The sequence below is a fragment of the Bos mutus genome, chromosome 21 (genome assembly GCF_027580195.1).
Source record: "Bos mutus isolate GX-2022 chromosome 21, NWIPB_WYAK_1.1, whole genome shotgun sequence".
Taxonomy (NCBI): domain Eukaryota; kingdom Metazoa; phylum Chordata; class Mammalia; order Artiodactyla; family Bovidae; genus Bos; species Bos mutus.
Genome location: NC_091637.1, coordinates 40,849,614 through 40,869,373, shown reverse-complemented (window position 1 = coordinate 40,869,373; position 19,760 = coordinate 40,849,614). Strand labels below are relative to the sequence as shown.

Here is a 19,760-nt window from a genome sequence, read left to right as displayed (position 1 = left end):
TGACGGAGGGGGAAAGAAGTTTTCTGGGGAAAAAAAAAAAAAGAACCCTTAGTAAGGTGTTGTTTGCCTTTTGGCAAACACGTTCGTGATAGCAATAGTGGGATCCGAAGCTTGTTTGACTGACTTTGACAAAGACGGCTCTGGCTTCCAGTTTAAGCAGCAGCCTAATCAGCTTATACTCTTGTGCAAAACTGGTTTTATTTAGTACAATGTATGAAGTTAAACCCGAGGAATAAGGAAAGTTGGATAACTACGGTTAAGTACACTATCCAAACATACTTACGAGTCTTTTCTAATTCCTAGGGCACCAAGAAAATCTGGCTCTAGCCGATGTAAAAGAAGAGAAAAAAAAATTAAGCCCACGCTGTTCAGTCCTGGACATTTAAAGGACTTTTTGCCTTTGCTTTTTAAATTTAAGCAAAGAAGCCTAAGAAACAATGGCAGATGTGGACCCAGATACATTGCTGGAATGGCTGCAGATGGGACAAGGAGATGAAAGGGACATGCAACTAATAGCCCTTGAACAGCTATGCATGCTGCTTTTGATGTCTGACAACGTGGATCGTTGTTTTGAAACGTAAGTACAGCCCTTCGTCATCTTCATTTGGGGGTGCTGTAGTGACATGTATATAACATGTTTTCAACCATCTGCTGATTTGAGTTTGTATAAAATTTTTCTTCAGTGAGTTTTATTTTTTTTATATAAATTTATTTTAATTGGAGGCTAATTACTTTACAATATTGTATTGGTTTTGCCATACATTGACATGAGTCCGCCACAGATGTATATGTGTTCCCCATCTTGAACCCCTCTCCCACCTCACTTCCCATCCCATCCCTCTGGGTCATCCCAGTGCACCAGCCCCGAGTACCCTGTATCATGCATTGAACCTGGACTGGCGATTTGTTTCACATATGATAATATGTATGTTTCAATGCCATTCTCCCAAATCATCCCACCCTCGCCCTCTCCCACAGAGTCCAAAAGACTGTTCTGTATACATCTATGTCTCTTTTGCTGTCTCGCATACAGGGTTATCGTTTCCATCCTTCTAAATTCCATATATATGTGTTAGTATACTGCATTGGTGTTTTTCTTTTGGCTTACTTCAGTCTGTATAATAGGCTCCAGTTTCTTTAGTGAGTTTTAAAACTTATCTTTTGAAAAGTTTCTGTAGTTTTGCATTTACAATCTTCTGAGAAATAAAAATTGGTAGGTAAACTAACTCCAGTAATGATAATTGTGATGACACAAATACATGTTTATTGATTGAATAGGAATTAGTAGAGAATGCTAATTCTACCCCATAACCTGATTGATTCATTTTCAAAACATGTTATGAACTCAGAAAATGCAAATGCTTCTTTATTTCTGTATCAAGAAATTGACTTGAAATTGATATGAAAATACAGATAATAATGAATACCCTTTCTTCATTGGTAAGTTTTAGGACACTTTTTTTTTTTTGGCATTGTTGTTTTTGGGTTTTTGTTTGTTTATTGTTTTTGGTTTTTTGGTGGCACTGTGTGGCTTTCTGGACCTTAGTTCCCCAACCAGGGATTGAACCCAGGCCACTGCAGTGAAAGCACTGAGTCCTAACCACTAGACTGTCAGGGAATCTCCTGTACTTTTGTTAAAGCAAATCATGGCTTTGTAAATTTCAGTTTGGAGAGGGTATAAATTGAATGTTAACCACATGACATAGTTTTTGGAATAGTAGAAGCAGATTGAGATTTGAGAGTTTAAGCAATTTTATTTAGAGGATTATGTAGAATTTGTGCAAAAATGTTAAGGAATCATTACTAGATTGGCCATTAATGCCATGTTTTTCCTCTTATGTGATACTTGCCCAGTTAGATTAACCATTCTTCTAAATGCTGAACATGTTTGTTTTTTATTTATTTTATATTTATAATTTTGAATTCTGGTGATAAGTAAATGAAAACTCAGATGCTTCTATATTGGTTTTAATGCGATTTTGAAGTAATTAGTAGAAAATGTTTGAGATGTTGACAAAATTTGGTATAATTATCTTAATTTCTTTAAGTTGGGAATAAGGCTGTATTACTCACTAAATTGATGTATTTTTGATCATCTTCATTTTTGAATGGATCGTTAATGAAGATGAGTTAATAAATGAATAATTAATAATCTTAGTTGTAAGTCCCATTGAGGTGGTACTATTAAGATAAAAATCCTTATGAACAAAGTTTCCAAATCGCAGTCTGTGACTCATTTATTTCAAGTAGTTATTGTTATTGGCAAATTTTGAGAACATAATAATTTAGCCCCTCTGTTAACACTTGTTTTGGTCAGAATCATAGAACAGTGAAATAGATTTTTGAGCATTCATAGCTTTCATTAGAGGGTTTTCATTAACCTGAGAATTACTTGTGGTATTTTAAAAAGTCGTACGTACCAGTCACATCAACTATCATATCTTCCATTAAGTACTAACATGTAGTAGTAGAGGTATTTGTAATGACATTTCTAATGTGTCATTATATTAAAACAATTTTAAAAGAAATTGTTAAAATGTCAAACTCATCAATGCAAAATCCTACTGTCCTATTATAATTGTTATTCTTTTCGTTATCCTTTCCAGACTTTAGTCATATTTGATATAATGTGGATGAAATTAAAATCAGATTCAATTTATATTTTTTATTTACTAAGTGTAGGTATAAGAGAATTTCAAATTGGAATGGTTAGCCCTGTTTTATTTAGCATATCAGTAGATTGGAGAAGGAAATGGCAACCCACTCCAGTATTCTTGCCTGGAGAATCCCAGGGACAGAGGAGCCTGCTGGGCTGCTGTCTATGGGGTCGCACAGAGTCGGACACGACTGACGTGACTTAGCAGCAGCAGCAGCAGCAGCAGATTGTCTATCAAAAGTAGACATTTGATTAAATTTATGACAGTTGTTTTTTAAACCTTTAACTTGCTTTCTTCATTCAGCAGCCAGATTTTCTTGTTGTCAGAAGGAAAATTGTCTTTAGTTTCTTTAAACCAGATATGCAGCATGGTGAGGTGGAAAGAATGGCTGTGTGTCATTAGAGACCTGGGTTCAGATTCTTGGTTTGCTAAATAAAGTTTACCCCTTGAGAGCTTTACTTTCTTCCTCTGTAAAAGTGACAGTAATCTCATATCTGGTTCGCTCCTTGTGAGGAGTAAAGGAAAGAATGTGAAAAGTGTTTTTGAGTAAAGTGAGCTAATTTAATGTCATTAAATATCTAATCTTGAATTTTATTTGGAGACTTTATTTCATGAAACTGGTGGGTTTTGAAGAACCTTTAAAAATTCTTTGAAACAGTCAACAAATAAGACAGGAGAAAAGCAGGATGATGTGCACATTTTAAATATGGGTGAAAATATCTTTTAACTTAATTTCATAAGATAGTAGCAAGTAATCCTTTTAGTTATGTCAAGTAAAGCAAAAGATGCCTATATATTCAGATAAGTTTTTGTCTGATTAGCTTTTATTAGTAGTTATATGTTTGTTTAGTCAGGAAAGGCATATGGTGTGGTAAAAATAATGGCCTTTGGAATGAGATAGACATGGGTATAGGTTTTCATGGAGATTAAATGTGATAATACAAGTGAGATGCCTAACATAGTGCTTTAAACATAACAGTTAAGTGTTTCTCTTTCTTTAACTTAATATTGTACATGGCTATCCATTTTTTTGTACCCATTCTGACTTTTGTTTTTAATTTATTTTTTGCTGCGCTGGGTCTCCGTTGCTCTGCGGGCATTTCTCCAGTTGTGATGAGCAGGGGCTCCTCTTTGTTGTGCTGTGCAAGCTTCTCCTTGCCGTGGTTCCTCTTGTTATGGAGCACAGACTCTAGGCACTTGGACTTCAGTGGTTGCAGCCTGTCGCCTCAGTAGTGGCCGCACAGGCTCCAGAGCTCAGTAGTTGAGGTGCGTGGGTTTAGTTGCTCTGAGGCATTTGGGATCTTTCCTGACCAGGGATTCAATCTGTGTCTCAGGTGGATTCTTTAGACCACTGAGCCACAAGAGAAACCCCTTGACAGTCTTTTTGAAGTTAAGGGATACACATTTTCTGTGAAGCTGTGATAATTATGCCTGAACTTAACAAGGTAATGCTCTAGAAAGTAAAATTCAAGTTCTGAGTTAGCTTTTGCTTTCATCTGTGATACATTAGTGAGTTAAATTTACGTTATACATTTGAGATAAATTTAATGAGTTATAAATGAGTAGTTTTGCATTCACATCAAAATAGGTGATCATTGTACATATTCTTAAAAGTAGATAAATCCTGGGCAGTTGTAGATCCTGTTACTAAATCTTCAAATAATATAATTTATGTCTTCTGGGAAGAATCTAACATCTCCCCAGAAGATCTAGTAAATGGAATATTAGGGATAGTGCTTTTAGTTACCAGAAAGCTCATATTAAAAAAATAATCATTTTACTTAATTATGAAGACACAGAAGGATATACAGTAAAGTATAAGTCTCCTGGGTGACCAATTCTCCTCTCCAGAGGCAACCACCATTAATCATTTTCCTGGTGTATCCTCCCAGAGAGAAATATCCTAAGAAAGACTGCCTCAAGTTTGGATTCCAATACTGAATACAGTGGTAAAAGCCTCCTATTGTGTATGTACAGTAAAAACTATTTAAAAATACCTACAACAGTGTTAAGTCTTTTAATCTTTTAAATTGTCTTCCTACTTTTTACTGTTAAAAAAAATATGATGACCAAAGTAGATAACAATCTCTGCTCTTAAGGTGCCTAGTAGTCTAATAAGGAACACATATTAAATAATTATAGAAATAGTGGTTACAAGCTTTGATAAGTGCAATGAAGGAAAAGTTCAGAGTGCTGTGACAGAAGGTAGCAGGGGCATGATCTGGAGGAGTAGGGGTAGTCAGAGTGGTTTTTCTTAGAGATACGAAGGATGAGTAAGAATTTAAAGGATGAAGTATAAGGTGGTGGGATAGAAGGATGTTTAAAGGGAACGCAACAGGTGAAGAATTTTGAAGTGGGATGAGCATGTCGTGGTTGAGGAATTTGGAGAAAGGTAGTATGACTGGGCGTGGAAAGGTCTCTGGAGAACTGTGTTGAAAGTTGGGGCAAGATCAGATGGAATCTTGTGTATGCTTTTGGTTTTTTCTTAAGAGCAGAGATATAAAAGAGTGAGTGATGGGATTAAATGTGTCTTAAAAATACTAATTTTTTCTGCTCTATGATAATAAATGTGTGATGAGGACAGAATAAATGCTTGTAGACTTAGATTTTGGAGGTAGAATAGTCAAATAGTTGAATGATTGGATATCATAGTGAGAAAGAAGACAGTACCATGGATAATTCAGATTACAATGGATGATGATGCCATTCAGTGAGAGAGAAAATCAAAAGAGGACCATGTTTTCGTTTTTGGTTTTTTTGGTCACACCACATGACTTGTGGGATCTTAGTTCTCCAACCAGGGATTGAAACCGGCCCCCTGCAAGTGAAAGCATTAAGTCCTAACCACTGGACCACCAAGAAATTCCCAGGAGGACCATGTTTTTGAGGGGTGGAGATCATGAATTTGGATTTGGCTAGATTCTCATATCTGCTTTGCATTTATTTTGTTGTATTATGTTGTTTTGATTGCAATATATGAAAAAATTATCATCCTCCAATAGATGTAGCTGGGAAAGGGAGGAATGTTGTAATGATGTCTTTGCATGATTATGTATAGTTTGATATCATACTCATTTGATATCATACCCAAAGTGGGCAAAGTGATAGTTTCTTGAGAGTTAATATAATGTGGATTCTGAAATCATGTCAATGAACTTGTACTCTTGTAGATTAAAATCTATTGGTACTAATCTATTGTTTGGTACTTTGAGTGGGTTGTTTGTTTTTTTTAAACCCATGTGTAAGTTTAAAAGATCTTGCACTGGTCATGTGAAAAATATTGATCTGCTGAGTTATACAGATATTCCTGGTGTTGCCATATACCATTCTACACTGTCACAAACTCATATTTGTTATTATAAGTACTTAATCAGAAAAGTCTTCAAATAATGGGATCTGTCAAGCTCATGATGGCAGGAGCAAGTTTTTCAAAGTTGTAACTTTGCTTGAAAGCTCGAATGTTATCATTGGCAGCAAATACTGTCAGTTGTTTTTCCTTGAGGTGGAATGCTTGCTTGGTTAATTTTTGAAAAAATGTTTGCTAGATATCCAAGTCTGAGTAACCACAATTTGTCTAAAGTTCTTTCAGGTAAAAAAGATGTTGCATGAAACAAGTGGCCAGTTCAACTCTCCAGCAGTTGTAAACTACATTTCCTTGACACAACCATCTTTCTTGAGTATGCAGAAGTGCTTTATGCTTACTTCCTATTTGTTTAAGTAGGATATTAAAAAAATACAAATTAAAAGATTTGAGATTGTGTGGCAGAAACCAACACAATATTGTAAATTTTTTTTAATTAAAAAAGGCTTGAGGTTTAATAAAATATATGTATATATATATTTGCTTTATTAAAGTAGTGAAGTTGACCTTTCTTTTCATGCTATAGCTTGGCAATGAAAATAAACGATTACCAATGTGTACCATTTTTAATGCTGCTGCCTTGATTCATGCTAAAGCACCAGGAGTTTATCCACCATTGCTTTTACATCATTAGTGTACATGTCAACACAAGAAAGAGAGTGGTTAAAGAAGAGAAAGGACAGTTGTGCTGAATACGGGTGAAAGGTCAAGTATGGTGAAGACTCAAAGATGTCCTTTGGATTTAGCAACATTCTCAAGATCATTGATCTTAATGAGAGCTGAGTGGAGTGGTTTGAGGACCAGATTTGAATGGGTTGAGGAGTAACAGGAGGAAATGGAGACCAGAGTGTGGAAAACTTTTTTGAGAAGGTTGTATTGGGAAAAATAGTGTGGGGCTTTTTCTTTTAGAGGTCATAGAGGAGAGAGAATAGAGAATTCATAGTATTCAGATTCTGAGAAACTGGGAGAGCGTTGGCTGCTGTCAATAGTAGTGCTTTTTAAACTGTAATGTGCATACTGTGAATCACCTGGGGATCTTGTTAAGATGCAAATTCTGATTCGTTTGGTCTGGTGTGGTGACTAATATTCTACATTCCTAGTATGTTGTCAAATAATGCTGAAGCTGTTGGTCAGAAAAATCCCACACAGAGTGTCAAAGCTCTGATGTACTGATGAAGAGATCAGATCAGATCAGATCAGTCACTCAGTCGTGTCCGACTCTTTGCGACCCCATGAATCGCAGCACACCAGGCCTCCCTGTCCATCACCATCTCCCGGAGTTCACTCAGAGTCACGTCCATTGAGTCGGTGATGCCATCCAGCCATCTCATCCTCTGTCGTCCCCTTCTCCTCCTGCCCCCAATCCCTCCCAGCATCAGAGTCTTTTCCAATGAGATAGACTTACGGTAATGTGTTTCTTATTGTAAGGCAGGAAAGATGAAGATTTTTAGGTTTGATGGGAAAAACTTGAAGAGATTTCTGTCCGATGACATCTGTTTTCTCCCTGAAGTAAGAGATTTTAAAGGAATGGTAACAATGAGAATGGGTTTGGGGAAATGATTATGTTCATGTAGTGCTAGTGACTTCATAACAGATGCCCCTGCCTATAAGCTAACAATACGCAGAGCTACAGTCATAAAATATTTTTATGGTATTTTCCCCCCAGTTTTATTGAAGTGTAATTGACTATATTCTGAAAATACTGATTTGAATGTATCATTCCCTTTTATAAAATCTGTTGTGCTCTTTACCTAGTGAGTACAATTTAGGTGCCTTCAAAGACCTCTGCTGTATCTCACACATAGACACTATTACTTTTGTTTTCCATTGCTAAGCATAATGCCTGGTGTACAACAGCTAATATCCAGATACTGAACACATTGAAGAAATTCTGAACAACAGCAGAGTCTACATACTGGAATTTGACTTACTCCTTTTTCTTTTAGAGGGAAAGCTGTAATTTTCAACTGTTACGCCAGGAGTTATTGTTAGTTAAGAAATACAAAGTCCAGAATGGGAGCAGGGGCAAGAATGGAATAAAAGATAAAGTGGGGTCAAAAGATGTTATTTATTATCTTCAGGAAATAAAATTTATTAATCTTTTACATTTAAAATTTTTAGTTTTTTAAAAGTAAGTGATGTGTTCAATTTACAGGCTATATTCAATAAGACATCACTATTATAGATAACTTTATTTTTAAAATGTTTGCTTTCTTAGTATTGTACATCTTCTGAAATCTTGGCCCAAGTCCAAGTGATATAGTGTGGAAAAAGCATATGGTAGTAATAGTATAGAAGATATTGCAGTTCTCAAGGGAAATTCTTTGTAACCTCATGAAACTTGTTTTAAGTTATCTCTGCTTCCATTAGGGAAAGATTCTTTCGTCATTGCAGGTAGTATTTTGGAAACTTGCTTAAGTTGGATTCTACTTAGTCTCATTTTTGTGGTTGACTGGTCTGACAGTAGTTCCGTGGAGACTGTGAGTGATCTTAAACTTTCCTAATTTGGCCACCTTTGGGTCTGTAAGTTGGTCTGGTATAGTACTAGATTGGATTTAATATGTAAAAGTAATTTCTACCTATGATATAAGAGGTAAATATTTAGCAAGTTTACAAGTTGTAATAACTCTTTAATTGTGAGGCATCTAAACTTTTGTGCCGTAGATGTATTCTTTCAGTATGTTCAGGAAGGACTGTGATTATTGTATACGTGCAATTTAATTTGCTCTTAACTTTATTTAAATTACATATGGATTTGACAAACACAGAGTCGTGTAACCACCACCACAATTGAAATTCAGAACAGTTCTATGGAAAATGAGAGATAAAAGTGGATTCACTTTTTGTGTTGTGGGAAGGGTAGGGGCAGGGGAAGGAGACCTGATGGAGATTGGGCTTGTGTGTGGGGAGTGGAGACATGTTAGAGAGGCATTGGGCGTAAGGATGAAGAAGCAGATCACTAAGAGAGCTGATGGGATTCTTTTTGTTTGGTTTCTCTTTCTATAAGCAAGAAAGTTCTTACCTTTTCTTGATATCATTCATTCAGCAAATAAAACTTGAGTATCTTCCCATATGCAGAGAACCCTGTTGGGTGCGGTGTGAAATACAACTCTATTCCCAAGGAGCTTGCAGATTTTTAGGAGAGAATTATAGTGGACAACAGAAAATGAAATACAAATATAAATTGTCAAAGTAAATTAAAACCAAAAGAAAAAAAAAACAAAAACCCAGGAGTCCTGTTTTGAGTAGTTAGAAAAGGTAACCCTGAAATTGAGGAGGTGACATTTAGGCTCACAGGAAGGATGACAAAGAACCAGCCATGGGCAAAATTGGGAGAAAAGCATTTTAGACAGAGGGATCATCTCACACATTAGTATCTGTTTGTTTTTATCTTTCTATCTGTTCATCCCCGCTGAGTTCATCCCCAGTTCAAATCTAACACCACAGGGTTCATTCTAGTTTTCTTTTTTGTGTTTCCATCTCCAGGCTACAATGAGAAATCTGGCTCCCATTGTCCTCAATATATTTATATACTTATTTATTTGATCACTTCCCTTGTCTGTATCAGTTGCTCATTACTGGGACACACCCCTACACAAATGCTCTCTTTGTCTTGCTCATGCTCTTACACATTATTCCAGACAGACTTCCTCTTCCCTCTAGAAATACCTTCCTCAACAGTGGTGTGAAACATCTCTTATGTGGATGTCCAGGTGGCTATTTCAGTAGTTCAAACAAGAGTTTGAAGTTAGTTTAGATTAGGTTTGTAAAAGATGGTGTGGAGAGAAGTGGACAGACTTAGGATATATTTTAGAGAGAAAATTATTGGGGTTTAACTAATGGATTGGATGTGTAACGTGAGCAAAATTAAGGGGGAGAACTAAGGATGATTGTCAGGTTTCTGGCTTTCTGTTTGGTTGTGACATTTGCAAAGCAGTGATTGGGGATGGAGGCATATTTGTTTTGAATATGTTTATTTTAATATGCCGGAGAAAGCAATGGCACCCCACTCCAGTTTATTTTAATATGCCAGAGAAAGCAATGGCACCCCACTCCAGTACTCTTGCCTGGAAAATCCATGGACAGAGGAGCCAGGTAGGCTGCAGTCCATGGGGTCGCTAAGAGTTGGACATGACTGAGCGACTTCACTTTCACTTTTCTCTTTCATGCATTGGAGAAGGAAATGGCAGCCCACTCCAGTATTCTTGCCTGGAGAATCCCAGGGACGGCAGAGCCTGGTGGGCTGCCATCCATGGGGTCACACAGAGTCCGACATGACTGAAATGACTTAGCATAGCATAGCATTAGCATTTTAATATGCCTGTGATAATTCTAAATGGAGATCGTGATTTAGTTGGTCTGGAGTAGAGATAATATTTTGGGAGTATGTAGATGAGATTTATAGCTATGGTGTATGAACAAAGGGAATAGATGAGATCGACTAGATAAGAGAAGGGAGTTTAGAACTGAGGCTAGAATGGAAAACCAAGGGAGTCACTAAGCCAAGAGAAAATTGAAGACAAGGTGTGAAATAACTCATTGAATTTTCTTGATTATGTAAATTTTTTTCTTCATATCTGTTAACATGGATTCACACCAAAGAAAAGTTGTGTTTGTGGTTATAGCCCAGGAAAAAGGAAAGAAATGTGAAGGTCTTGTTCATAAGAACACAGTCAAGTGCTTCTTATCAACACAGGGTTACTTTGGAAATGATAGAAAGAAATGGATACTAACCAACAAGTAAAAAGATGGTTTTAAGGCCTTATAAATGTTTATATCATGATAACTGTCTTAAAGCAGGCTATCAAGCAGAATGTTAAAAAAAACAACATTTGTTATAATTTGTTTTAGTTGCAATATGAACTTTCAAGTAATATAGCTATAGTTCTTTCAACTATTCTGTACTTTTCAGAATTCATTAATTACTCTTTACATGTTTTCTCTACTTCTTTTGCTCAGTTTATAGTTAATTTGTATTGTTGGGGTTTTTGTAAATTGCTTTGGTTTCTGAATTGAAAAACTAGTGAATATGCCTAAAATACTTTCTCATGGTTGAAAAAGTAACTCAGGAGCTAGGAAAACAAATTTTTTTTTTCTTGTCCAACAGCCAGAAGTTTACAATAGATATTTTATACCACACCTTTGAAAAGTTCCCAAAGCAGGTTTTCATTATACCTGAAATAAAATAAGCTTTTACTTATGCAGAATACTTTTATTTTTCTCTTAGAAATAAAATTAATCACAGTTAAAGGCTGAGAATCTGTTTAGAACTTTCTGGTTTTTGTTTTTTAATTATCCCTTTAAATTGTTCAAGAACACGAGCAGGGAACATAGTTTATTCCCCCAATAAGATACCACATTTCCCCATGAAATATAGATAATTATACCGAACATTTCTCTTAAATTTTGTTTTTTGATGACTAGTTTTTTGTACTAGTCAAATTTTGTTTTGACTAGTACAAATTCTGTACTAGTCAAATTTTGTTTTTTGATGACTAGTTTTTTGTACTAGTCAAATTTTGTTTTGACTAATACAAATTTTGTACTAGTCAAATTTTGTTTTTTGATGACTAGTTTTTTGTACCATTCATAAGATAGATGAACAATTTTCTTATTCTTAATATAAAGCATATGGTAGATCCATTCTTGCCATTTAATGTGACGACTGTCAACTTCAAAATTTTTTATTCTTTTTTCAAAAACTACTGTTTTCTCGGGGAGGGGGGGAAACTACTTTTTAATAAGACTGTGTTGTTTCTCAGTAGTATTAACGCTTTTACAATCTTATCTCTTCAGTATATTCATACTACATATGCCAGTGCAGAGAGCAGTAAAAATGCTTCAAGATTTCAATATGCTAGTCATTCCAATCTTCCCTGAGAACTACTGGACTATCTTCCATAATCTAATCTTATCCTCCTCCTCAGAAAAATTACAAGTAACTAAATTGGGAAAGGAATATGTCAAGGCTGTATATTGTCACCTCGCTTATTTAACTTATATGCAGAGTATGTCATGAGAAATGCAGGGCTGGATACGGATCACAGGCTGGAATCAAGATTGCTGGGAGGAATATCAACAACCTCAGATATGCAGATGATACCACTTCAGTGACAGAAAGTGAAGAGAAACTAAAGAGCCTCTTGATGAAGCTGAAAGAGGAGAGTGAAAAAACTGGCTTAAAAATAAGCATTCAAAAAACTAAGATCATGGCATCCAGTTCTATCACTTCATGCCAAATAGATGGGGAAAATGTGGAAACGGTCAGATTTCATTTTCTTGGGCTCCAAAATCCGTGTGGATGGTGACTGCAGTTATGAAATGAAAAGACGCTTGCTCTTTGGAAGAAAAGCTATGACAGACCTAGACAGTGTATTAGAAAGCAGAGGCATCACTTTGCCAACAAAAGTCCATATAGTCAAAACTATGGTTTTTCCACTAGTCGTGTACGGATGTGAGAGTTGGACTATAAAGATGGTAACAACAACCCTATATGCAGGACAGCAAAAGAGACTCAGATGTAAAGAATAGACTTTGGACTCTGTGGGAGAAGGTGAGGGTGGGATGATTTGAGAGAATAGCATTGAAACATGTACATTACCATATGTGAAATAGATGACCAGTCCAAATTCAATGCATGAAATAGGGCACTCATGCACTGGGACAACCCAGAGGGATGGGATCGGGGAGGGGTGGAAGGGGGTTCGGGATAGGGGGACACATGTACACTCGTGGCTGATTCATGTTGATGTATGGCAAAAACCACCACGGTATTGTAAAGTAATTGGCCTCCGATTAAAATAATTAATTAAAAAACAAAGATGGCTGAGCGCTGAAGAAATGATGCTTTCGAACTGTGGTGCTGGAGAAGACTCTTCAGAGTCCCTTGGACAGCAAGATCAAACCAGTCAATCCTAAAGGAAATCAGCCCTGAATATTCATTGGAAGGACTGATGCCGAAGCTCCAATACTTTGGCCACCTGATGCAAAGAGCTGATTCATTGGAAAAGATCCTGATGCTGCGAAAGATTGAGGGCGAGAGGAGAAGGGTGAGACAGAGGATGAGATGGTTGGATGGCATCAGCGACTCAGTGGACATGAATTTGAGCAAGCTCCGTGAGAAAATGGAGGACAGGAAGCCTGGCATGCTGCAGTTCATGGCATCACAAAGAGTTGGACATGACTTGGCGACTGAACAACAGCAACAAAACGATGTGACCTAGGTTGCCAATGATGCTGGCTAGTAAAACCCACTTGTGTTTAATCACTGAATGCAAGAGGTCTTTATCTTTGATAATATTCCTGCTGCTGGACCCCTAAAGTGAACATCATCCAAGCAGATTAGAAAGGGCAAAGTTACTTTGACTTTCATACAGATATTTTTTAAAAACTACTAAAGATATGTGCAGACTAAAATTTGGATGAAAAACAATTCAGCTGAAATGTTGAGAATACAGTAAGCTGTCTGTATCCACACTGTTTAATTTATGAACTTGAATATCCTGAGATTTTGGTATCTACAGGGGGCCCTGACATCTTTCCTTTTTGAATATGGAGGAATGACTATAGTGCCTTTGGTGGTATCTGTAGATCATTTAAAGTTCAGTTTATGCAGCTAGGTTAAAGTGTTTGATGGCATATAACTAGGATCTTTACTAAATGTAATTTATGTGGGTTTTTTTTATCATTTAGGTGTTGATAAAATGTTGATTTAAAAATGTAAAATGTGCTTTTGATAAAGCTGTCTTATGCAGGTTTATATAGCACACATTAGCTATTCATAGGAGGGAAGGGGAGCTAATGTTAATTAGTTTAATATGGTGCCAAGGTACTGAGCTAAGTGTTTAATGTGTATAATGTTATCAGATCTTCATAACATCCATATAAAGTAGATATTGTTTATAGATATCATCTTTGGTTTACAAATGAGGAAATAGGACCAGAAAGGTTACACAGCTGTTGTTCTGGGTCTTACCCTGGTCTGTTAAACCCCAAATCAGCATTTGTTGCCATGAAACATAAATTGAACAATTCCCGTAAAACATGAATTGAACAACGTTCCTGGCATTCAGGAACTCTTAATGTAAATAAGGAAATAAAATGATACATTAAACAGTGTGGGTACAGTTTTTATGAGGCTTTAGGAACCTGAAAGTACCACTTAACTATTTGGAGAGGTTAGGGAAGGTTTTAGAGAGTTGATGTTGGAGCTGAGTATTGAATAGGAATGTTTTTTGAACATGGTTTCAAGTTAATGCTGCTACTTTAAACTGTTTACCACCTGATATTTTCAGCAATGATGAAATTAGCATGTGAGTGTTATTATGGCAACAAAAGCAATATGAGAAATCTTACCTAATATACATGTGGAACGGAGTATTGAATATAATGTATTATGTGATAGTTTTTCTTATCTGTTACATTGGTGACTTTCGGATGTTAAGAATTTAGTAATCCTGGGTGTAATATGATTTCTTTCACTACAGATGCCCTCCTCGCACTTTCTTACCAGCCCTCTGCAAAATATTTCTTGATGAAAGTGCTCCAGACAATGTGTTGGAGGTAACAGCCCGTGCCATAACATACTACCTGGATGTATCTGCAGAATGCACCCGAAGGATTGTTGGGGTAGATGGAGCTATAAAAGCACTTTGCAATCGTTTGGTTGTGGTTGAACTTAACAACAGAACAAGCAGAGACTTAGCTGAACAGTGTGTAAAGGTAAGTCTCAATTATTTATTGGTACATTTGAAGATCTCTCAGAGAGTGAAAAGTACACTTTGCAAAAAAGAAAAAAAAAAATGAAATTCTTTTCATTATCAGCTTTTACTGAGAGTGGTTGAAAACAGTGGAAGTCATAGTCCTTGTGGTACCAAAAGAGATCCCATATGCCTTGGGGAAAGAAATCTTTAAAGAAGAATTGTAGGTCACTGATAGTGCTTTTCTGTGTTGCCTCAGTGCTGTTTGGTTTCTGGTAGCCTCTAACCCGTTGATACAGGTTATTTCTGATCTTACCCAAAATGACTTTATATGCATGTGTTAATGACCGGGACAACTAACAGTAATCTACTAGGCATCATTCTAAACACTTTGCATGTATTAACTCATTTAACTTCATGACAACTCTGTATGAGGTAGGTGCTGCTAATATTATCACTTATATTTGTAGGTGAAAAAAATACAAGCATAGTGAGATGAAGTAACTTGCTTGGGGTGATACAGGGAATTAGTGGCAGAGAGCCAAGATTCAATGATGAGTAATTTGAAGATTTAGGAAGTCTGATTCCAGGGCCTGTGAATTTAATTATTTTGCTATACTCCTGTTAGAGTTAGCTGTTTCATTTTATTCTTGGTGGGACTAATTATTAACTTTATGTGACTCTAAAAGCATCAGTACTGGTAAGTAGTTTATTGGAGCTGCTTAGTGAACATATTTAGACTTTATGTGATTCACTTTTTTAAAAAAATTCCTAAATATTTTCATTCCTTTTTATGATTCTTGCTGCTCTCAGTTCAGTTCAGTCGCTCAGTTGTATCCGACTCTGCGACCCCATGGATTGCAGCACGCCAAACCTCCCTGTCCATCACCAACTCCCAGAGTTTACCCAAACTCATGTCCATTGAGTCGGTGATGCCATCCAGCCATCTCATCCTCTGTCGTCCTCTTTTCCTCCTGCCCCCAGTCCCTCCCAGCATCAGGGTCTTTTCCAGTGAGTCAACTCTTCACATCAGGTGGCCAAAGTATTGGAGTTTCAGCTTCAGCATCAGCCCTTCCAGTGAACACCCAGGACTGATCTCCTTTAGGATGGACTGGTTGGATCTCCTTACAGTCCAAGGGGCTCTCAAGAGTCTTCTCCAACACCACAGTTCAAAAGCATCAATTCTTCAGTGCTCAGCTTTCTTTACAGTCTAACTTTCACAAACATACATGACCACTGGAAAAACCACAGCTTGGACTAGACAGACCTTTGTTGGCAAAGTAATGTCTCTGCTTTTTAATATGCTATCACTAGTTTAGCAATTTTCAAACTTTTTGCCTCAGGATCCCTTTATAAGTCTTAAAGTATTAAGGACCTGCAAAGAGCTTTTGTTTATGTAGGTTCTGCTTGTTTCTATTTACCATCTTAGATATTAAAACAGACTCTAGAAACATTTATTCATTTATCATAAAATAACAAGCTCAGTATGTGTTAACATACATTACATTTTTAATGAAAATATACCCCGAAGAAAGAGAAATTTAGTGAGAAAAGTAGCATTGTTAAGCATTTTTGTGAGTCTCGTTTGAAATTTGTGACTTAATAGAAGACAGCCAGATCCTAATATCTGCTTCTGCATTCAGCCTTTTGCTATATCTCAATTCATATCACTTTTAGAAAACTCTACCTTACACTCCTAAAGGAATAAGAAAGAAAAAGACAATTACTGTTATAGTCGTATGAAAAAAACAGGGACCCCTGAAAATGTCTTCCCCATGCTTTGAGAGTTGTTTTTATAGGTTTTAATATCTTGACTTTCTTCTCTGTGTATATCGATGTATTTCTGTCTGTGTCTGGCCTCAGAGGAAGAGGTATCCATTTTTCTGTTCAGAGTTTTTTCCCCTCTTGCTCACATCACTTCAGTTTTCTTCCAGAACTAGGACTTTAATCCATTGCATATATTCACTGAGCTATATTTTCAAACTTTTTCTTATCTGCTAATACCCTGCTCTCCCTTTCTCTTTTTCCTTTGCAGATTATTAATTCATTCTTCACTTCTTCAGTGGTAGTACTTCCTAAGGTTCTGTTTTTACCTTCTTAAAGCTATATATTTAAGCTTTAAGATGAAATTTGTCTATCTGCCTAGACAGTCTCATCTATGAGCATCAGTACCATTCATATATAAATATATGCCCTTTACATCTTTATCTCTAGAAGTGACTTCTCTCTCAAGTTCTAGACTCCATATTCAAAGGCCTGTTGGACATATTCACCTGTTGCCTGAATTCATTGTCTTTCATTACAGATAAACTCCTCTCTTGATAAGTGGCATCAACTTGTGCTCAGTCACTTTAGACAGTAACCTGTACTTTATCTTTTATTTGCTTTTCTCCACTCCACACATGTAATTAATGATCAAGTGCTTTTCTAGTTTATTTTCTTCTATTTGTTCCTGCCGTTATTGCCTTGGTTAAGCCCTCATCCTTTCAGGAATATTAATGCTTGAGTTTTTGCGTTTGCCTCTACACTCTTCTTAAACCCTGTTTTCCCCAGTTATTAACTGGGAATCCAATCATATTATTTTTCCTGCTTGAAACATTTTTCTTGCTTACAGAATAAAGTCTAAATTTCTGGTATGCCTGTAAGAACTATGGACCCTAGTTCTAGTTATATGAACGTATTAAATATCATATAATTTAGAAAATAAAAGTGACTTTTATTTATTTGTGTTTAAATATTTATTTATTTGGCTGCTCTGGGTCTTTTAGCTGTGGGATCCTTACTTGCAGCCTGCAAAACACTGTCATTGCAGCATGTGGTATCTAGTTCTCTGACAAGGGAACCTGGTGTCCCCTGCATGGGAGTGTGAAGTTTTAGCCACTGGTCACAGAGAAGTTCCAAAAAGTGATTTTTTTTTTAATGTATTTTTAATTTCTTTTTATAGTGAAGCAAGTAAGGTGTTTATTAGGAGGAAGAAGAGTACAGTGCTTGTGGATAGACACATGGGTGGGCTCAGAGAAACTTGCCCCCAAAGTGATTTATAATGTCTTAATATTCGTAGAGTATGTGTGAAGATAATGAATAGTTGGCATTTATTGATTTGTTTTTTTAATGTCTAGGACTTTTATAGACTTTTGCTAAATTACTTGTAGTTCTTAGCTTGCCATACAGGTTTCACCACCTAAACCTATGCTGTCTAATATGGTAGCTATATGTGACTGTTGAACACTTCAGATGTGGCTGCCCCAAATTAAAATATACATGGGTTTTTGAAGACTAAATGCACAAAAGATACCAATGATTTTTATATTGATTACATGTTGAAATAATGACACTTTGGACATATTGTGTTAAATAAAATATATTAAAATTAATTTATTCTGTTTTGCTTCACTTTTTTTTTTTAATGAAAGGTTAAGTGTGTACAATAGGCTCCAAGACTTCATTCTAGCTATTGATAGCAGCATTGTATGGCAGGGAATCTGGATGTTTAAATAAGAATGGAATTAAAAATCACCATTGCCTCAGGCACAAGGGACAGCTTTCTGCCCAATTTCTTAATTCCACCTGTGGCCAGGGGGCCTACTCCCTGAGTTTCTTCTGTTCTAATTTCTGTTTCAACTTGAATGCCGTATCTTCCCAGTCCATCTTGTTGGTCACCTTCTTGGGCTATTTCAGGGACTACTTCTTGGCATCTTCACAGCCAGATATAGCTCCTGCCCCTCACACCCACCCTTTCTCAGACCCTGCCCTTACTTTTTAAATGACTTCTAATATATTTGGAGGGTGTATCACGTTCTGTCAGTCTTGAAAATGAAAATTGAACTTACTGTATTCTTCTGTTTATTTTATTTTACTGTAGGTTTTAGAACTAATATGCACTCGTGAATCAGGAGCAGTCTTCGAGGCTGGTGGTTTGAATTGTGTGCTTACCTTCATTCGTGATAGTGGACACCTGGTTCATAAAGACACCTTGCACTCTGCCATGGCTGTGGTGTCAAGACTCTGTGGCAAAATGGAACCTCAAGATTCTTCTTTAGAAATTTGTGTAGAATCTCTGTCTAGTTTATTAAAACATGAAGATCATCAGGTAATTAAATAGCTTCTGTGTACTTTATTTTCAAAAAGTGATTTTATAGTGTCCTCTGGTTATAACTATGATATAAAGTTGACTCTTGAACAACCCGGGGGTTAGAGGTGCTGACCCTCTGCACAGTTGGAAATGTGCACATAACTTTATAGTCTGCCATCCCTATCTGGGGTTCCAAAACTATGAATTCAGCCAACTATGGATTGTATAGTTCTGTAGTATGAATTTAGTGGGGAAAAATATCCACATATAAGTGGGCCCATGCAGTTCAAACTCATGTTGTTTCAGGGTCAACCTTAGTGTAATTGGAACTTTTTGTTTGATGAGGTAGAGATAATTTCTCTTTATCTCATTTTATATTTCTATATGGTAATCTTTTTGTTTCTTTGGCAGTGAGACATTTTAAATTATAAAAGTGGCATGGGTTTATTCTTAAGATTTAAACATTTTAGAAATATATGATTTCTAAAGCTACACTTAATACCCAGTGAAATTTGTTGGCTCAGCACAATTTTGCTTACTTAAAAGGGTAGTTTTCATTCAAGTAAAATAACAGTTTTTAAAATTTTAAATGTGTAAATTTTTGTTAAATTATCATCTTTAGAAAATAAAACTTGACTTCTAGTACCTTTTTACCATTTCGATGTTAATTATTTTCAGTTAATTAATTTCAGTTAATTATTTTCAGCTATTCATCAATTATCTTGGCCTAGTTATACATGATAATGGTAAAGATTTATTGAGCTTTTTACTGTTCCTCTAGTTTCTTTACATGTATCATCTCTTTTGAGCTTAGACAATGAATTATAGGTACTGTTACTGTTCCCACTTTGCAGATAAGTGAATTGAGGAACAGTTAAGTAATATTCTCAGGTTATACAGTTACCAGAATGAGGAGCCAGGATTCAAATCTAGATGGGTGGTATCCTTTGCTGCAATTGCCTTTCTTAATA

At 36.2% G+C, this 19,760-nt stretch overlaps 1 protein-coding gene across 6 annotated transcripts in view; it reads left to right on the top strand.

Moving 5' to 3' along the window:
- HECTD1 (HECT domain E3 ubiquitin protein ligase 1) overlaps positions 1–19,760 on the top strand; it is a 78,471-nt gene that overhangs the window by 1,923 nt on the left and 56,788 nt on the right. For 5 of the 6 annotated variants that reach the window (XM_070358669.1, XM_070358671.1, XM_070358667.1 and 2 more), the window contains exons 2-4: positions 304–577; positions 14,505–14,739; positions 18,580–18,807. In XM_070358669.1, coding sequence (XP_070214770.1) covers positions 438–577; positions 14,505–14,739; positions 18,580–18,807 — 603 coding nt within the window. In that variant the 5' untranslated portion in view covers positions 304–437. The remainder of the gene's footprint in view (positions 1–303; positions 578–14,504; positions 14,740–18,579; positions 18,808–19,760) is intronic. The other variant, XM_070358668.1, reaches the window with a different exon arrangement.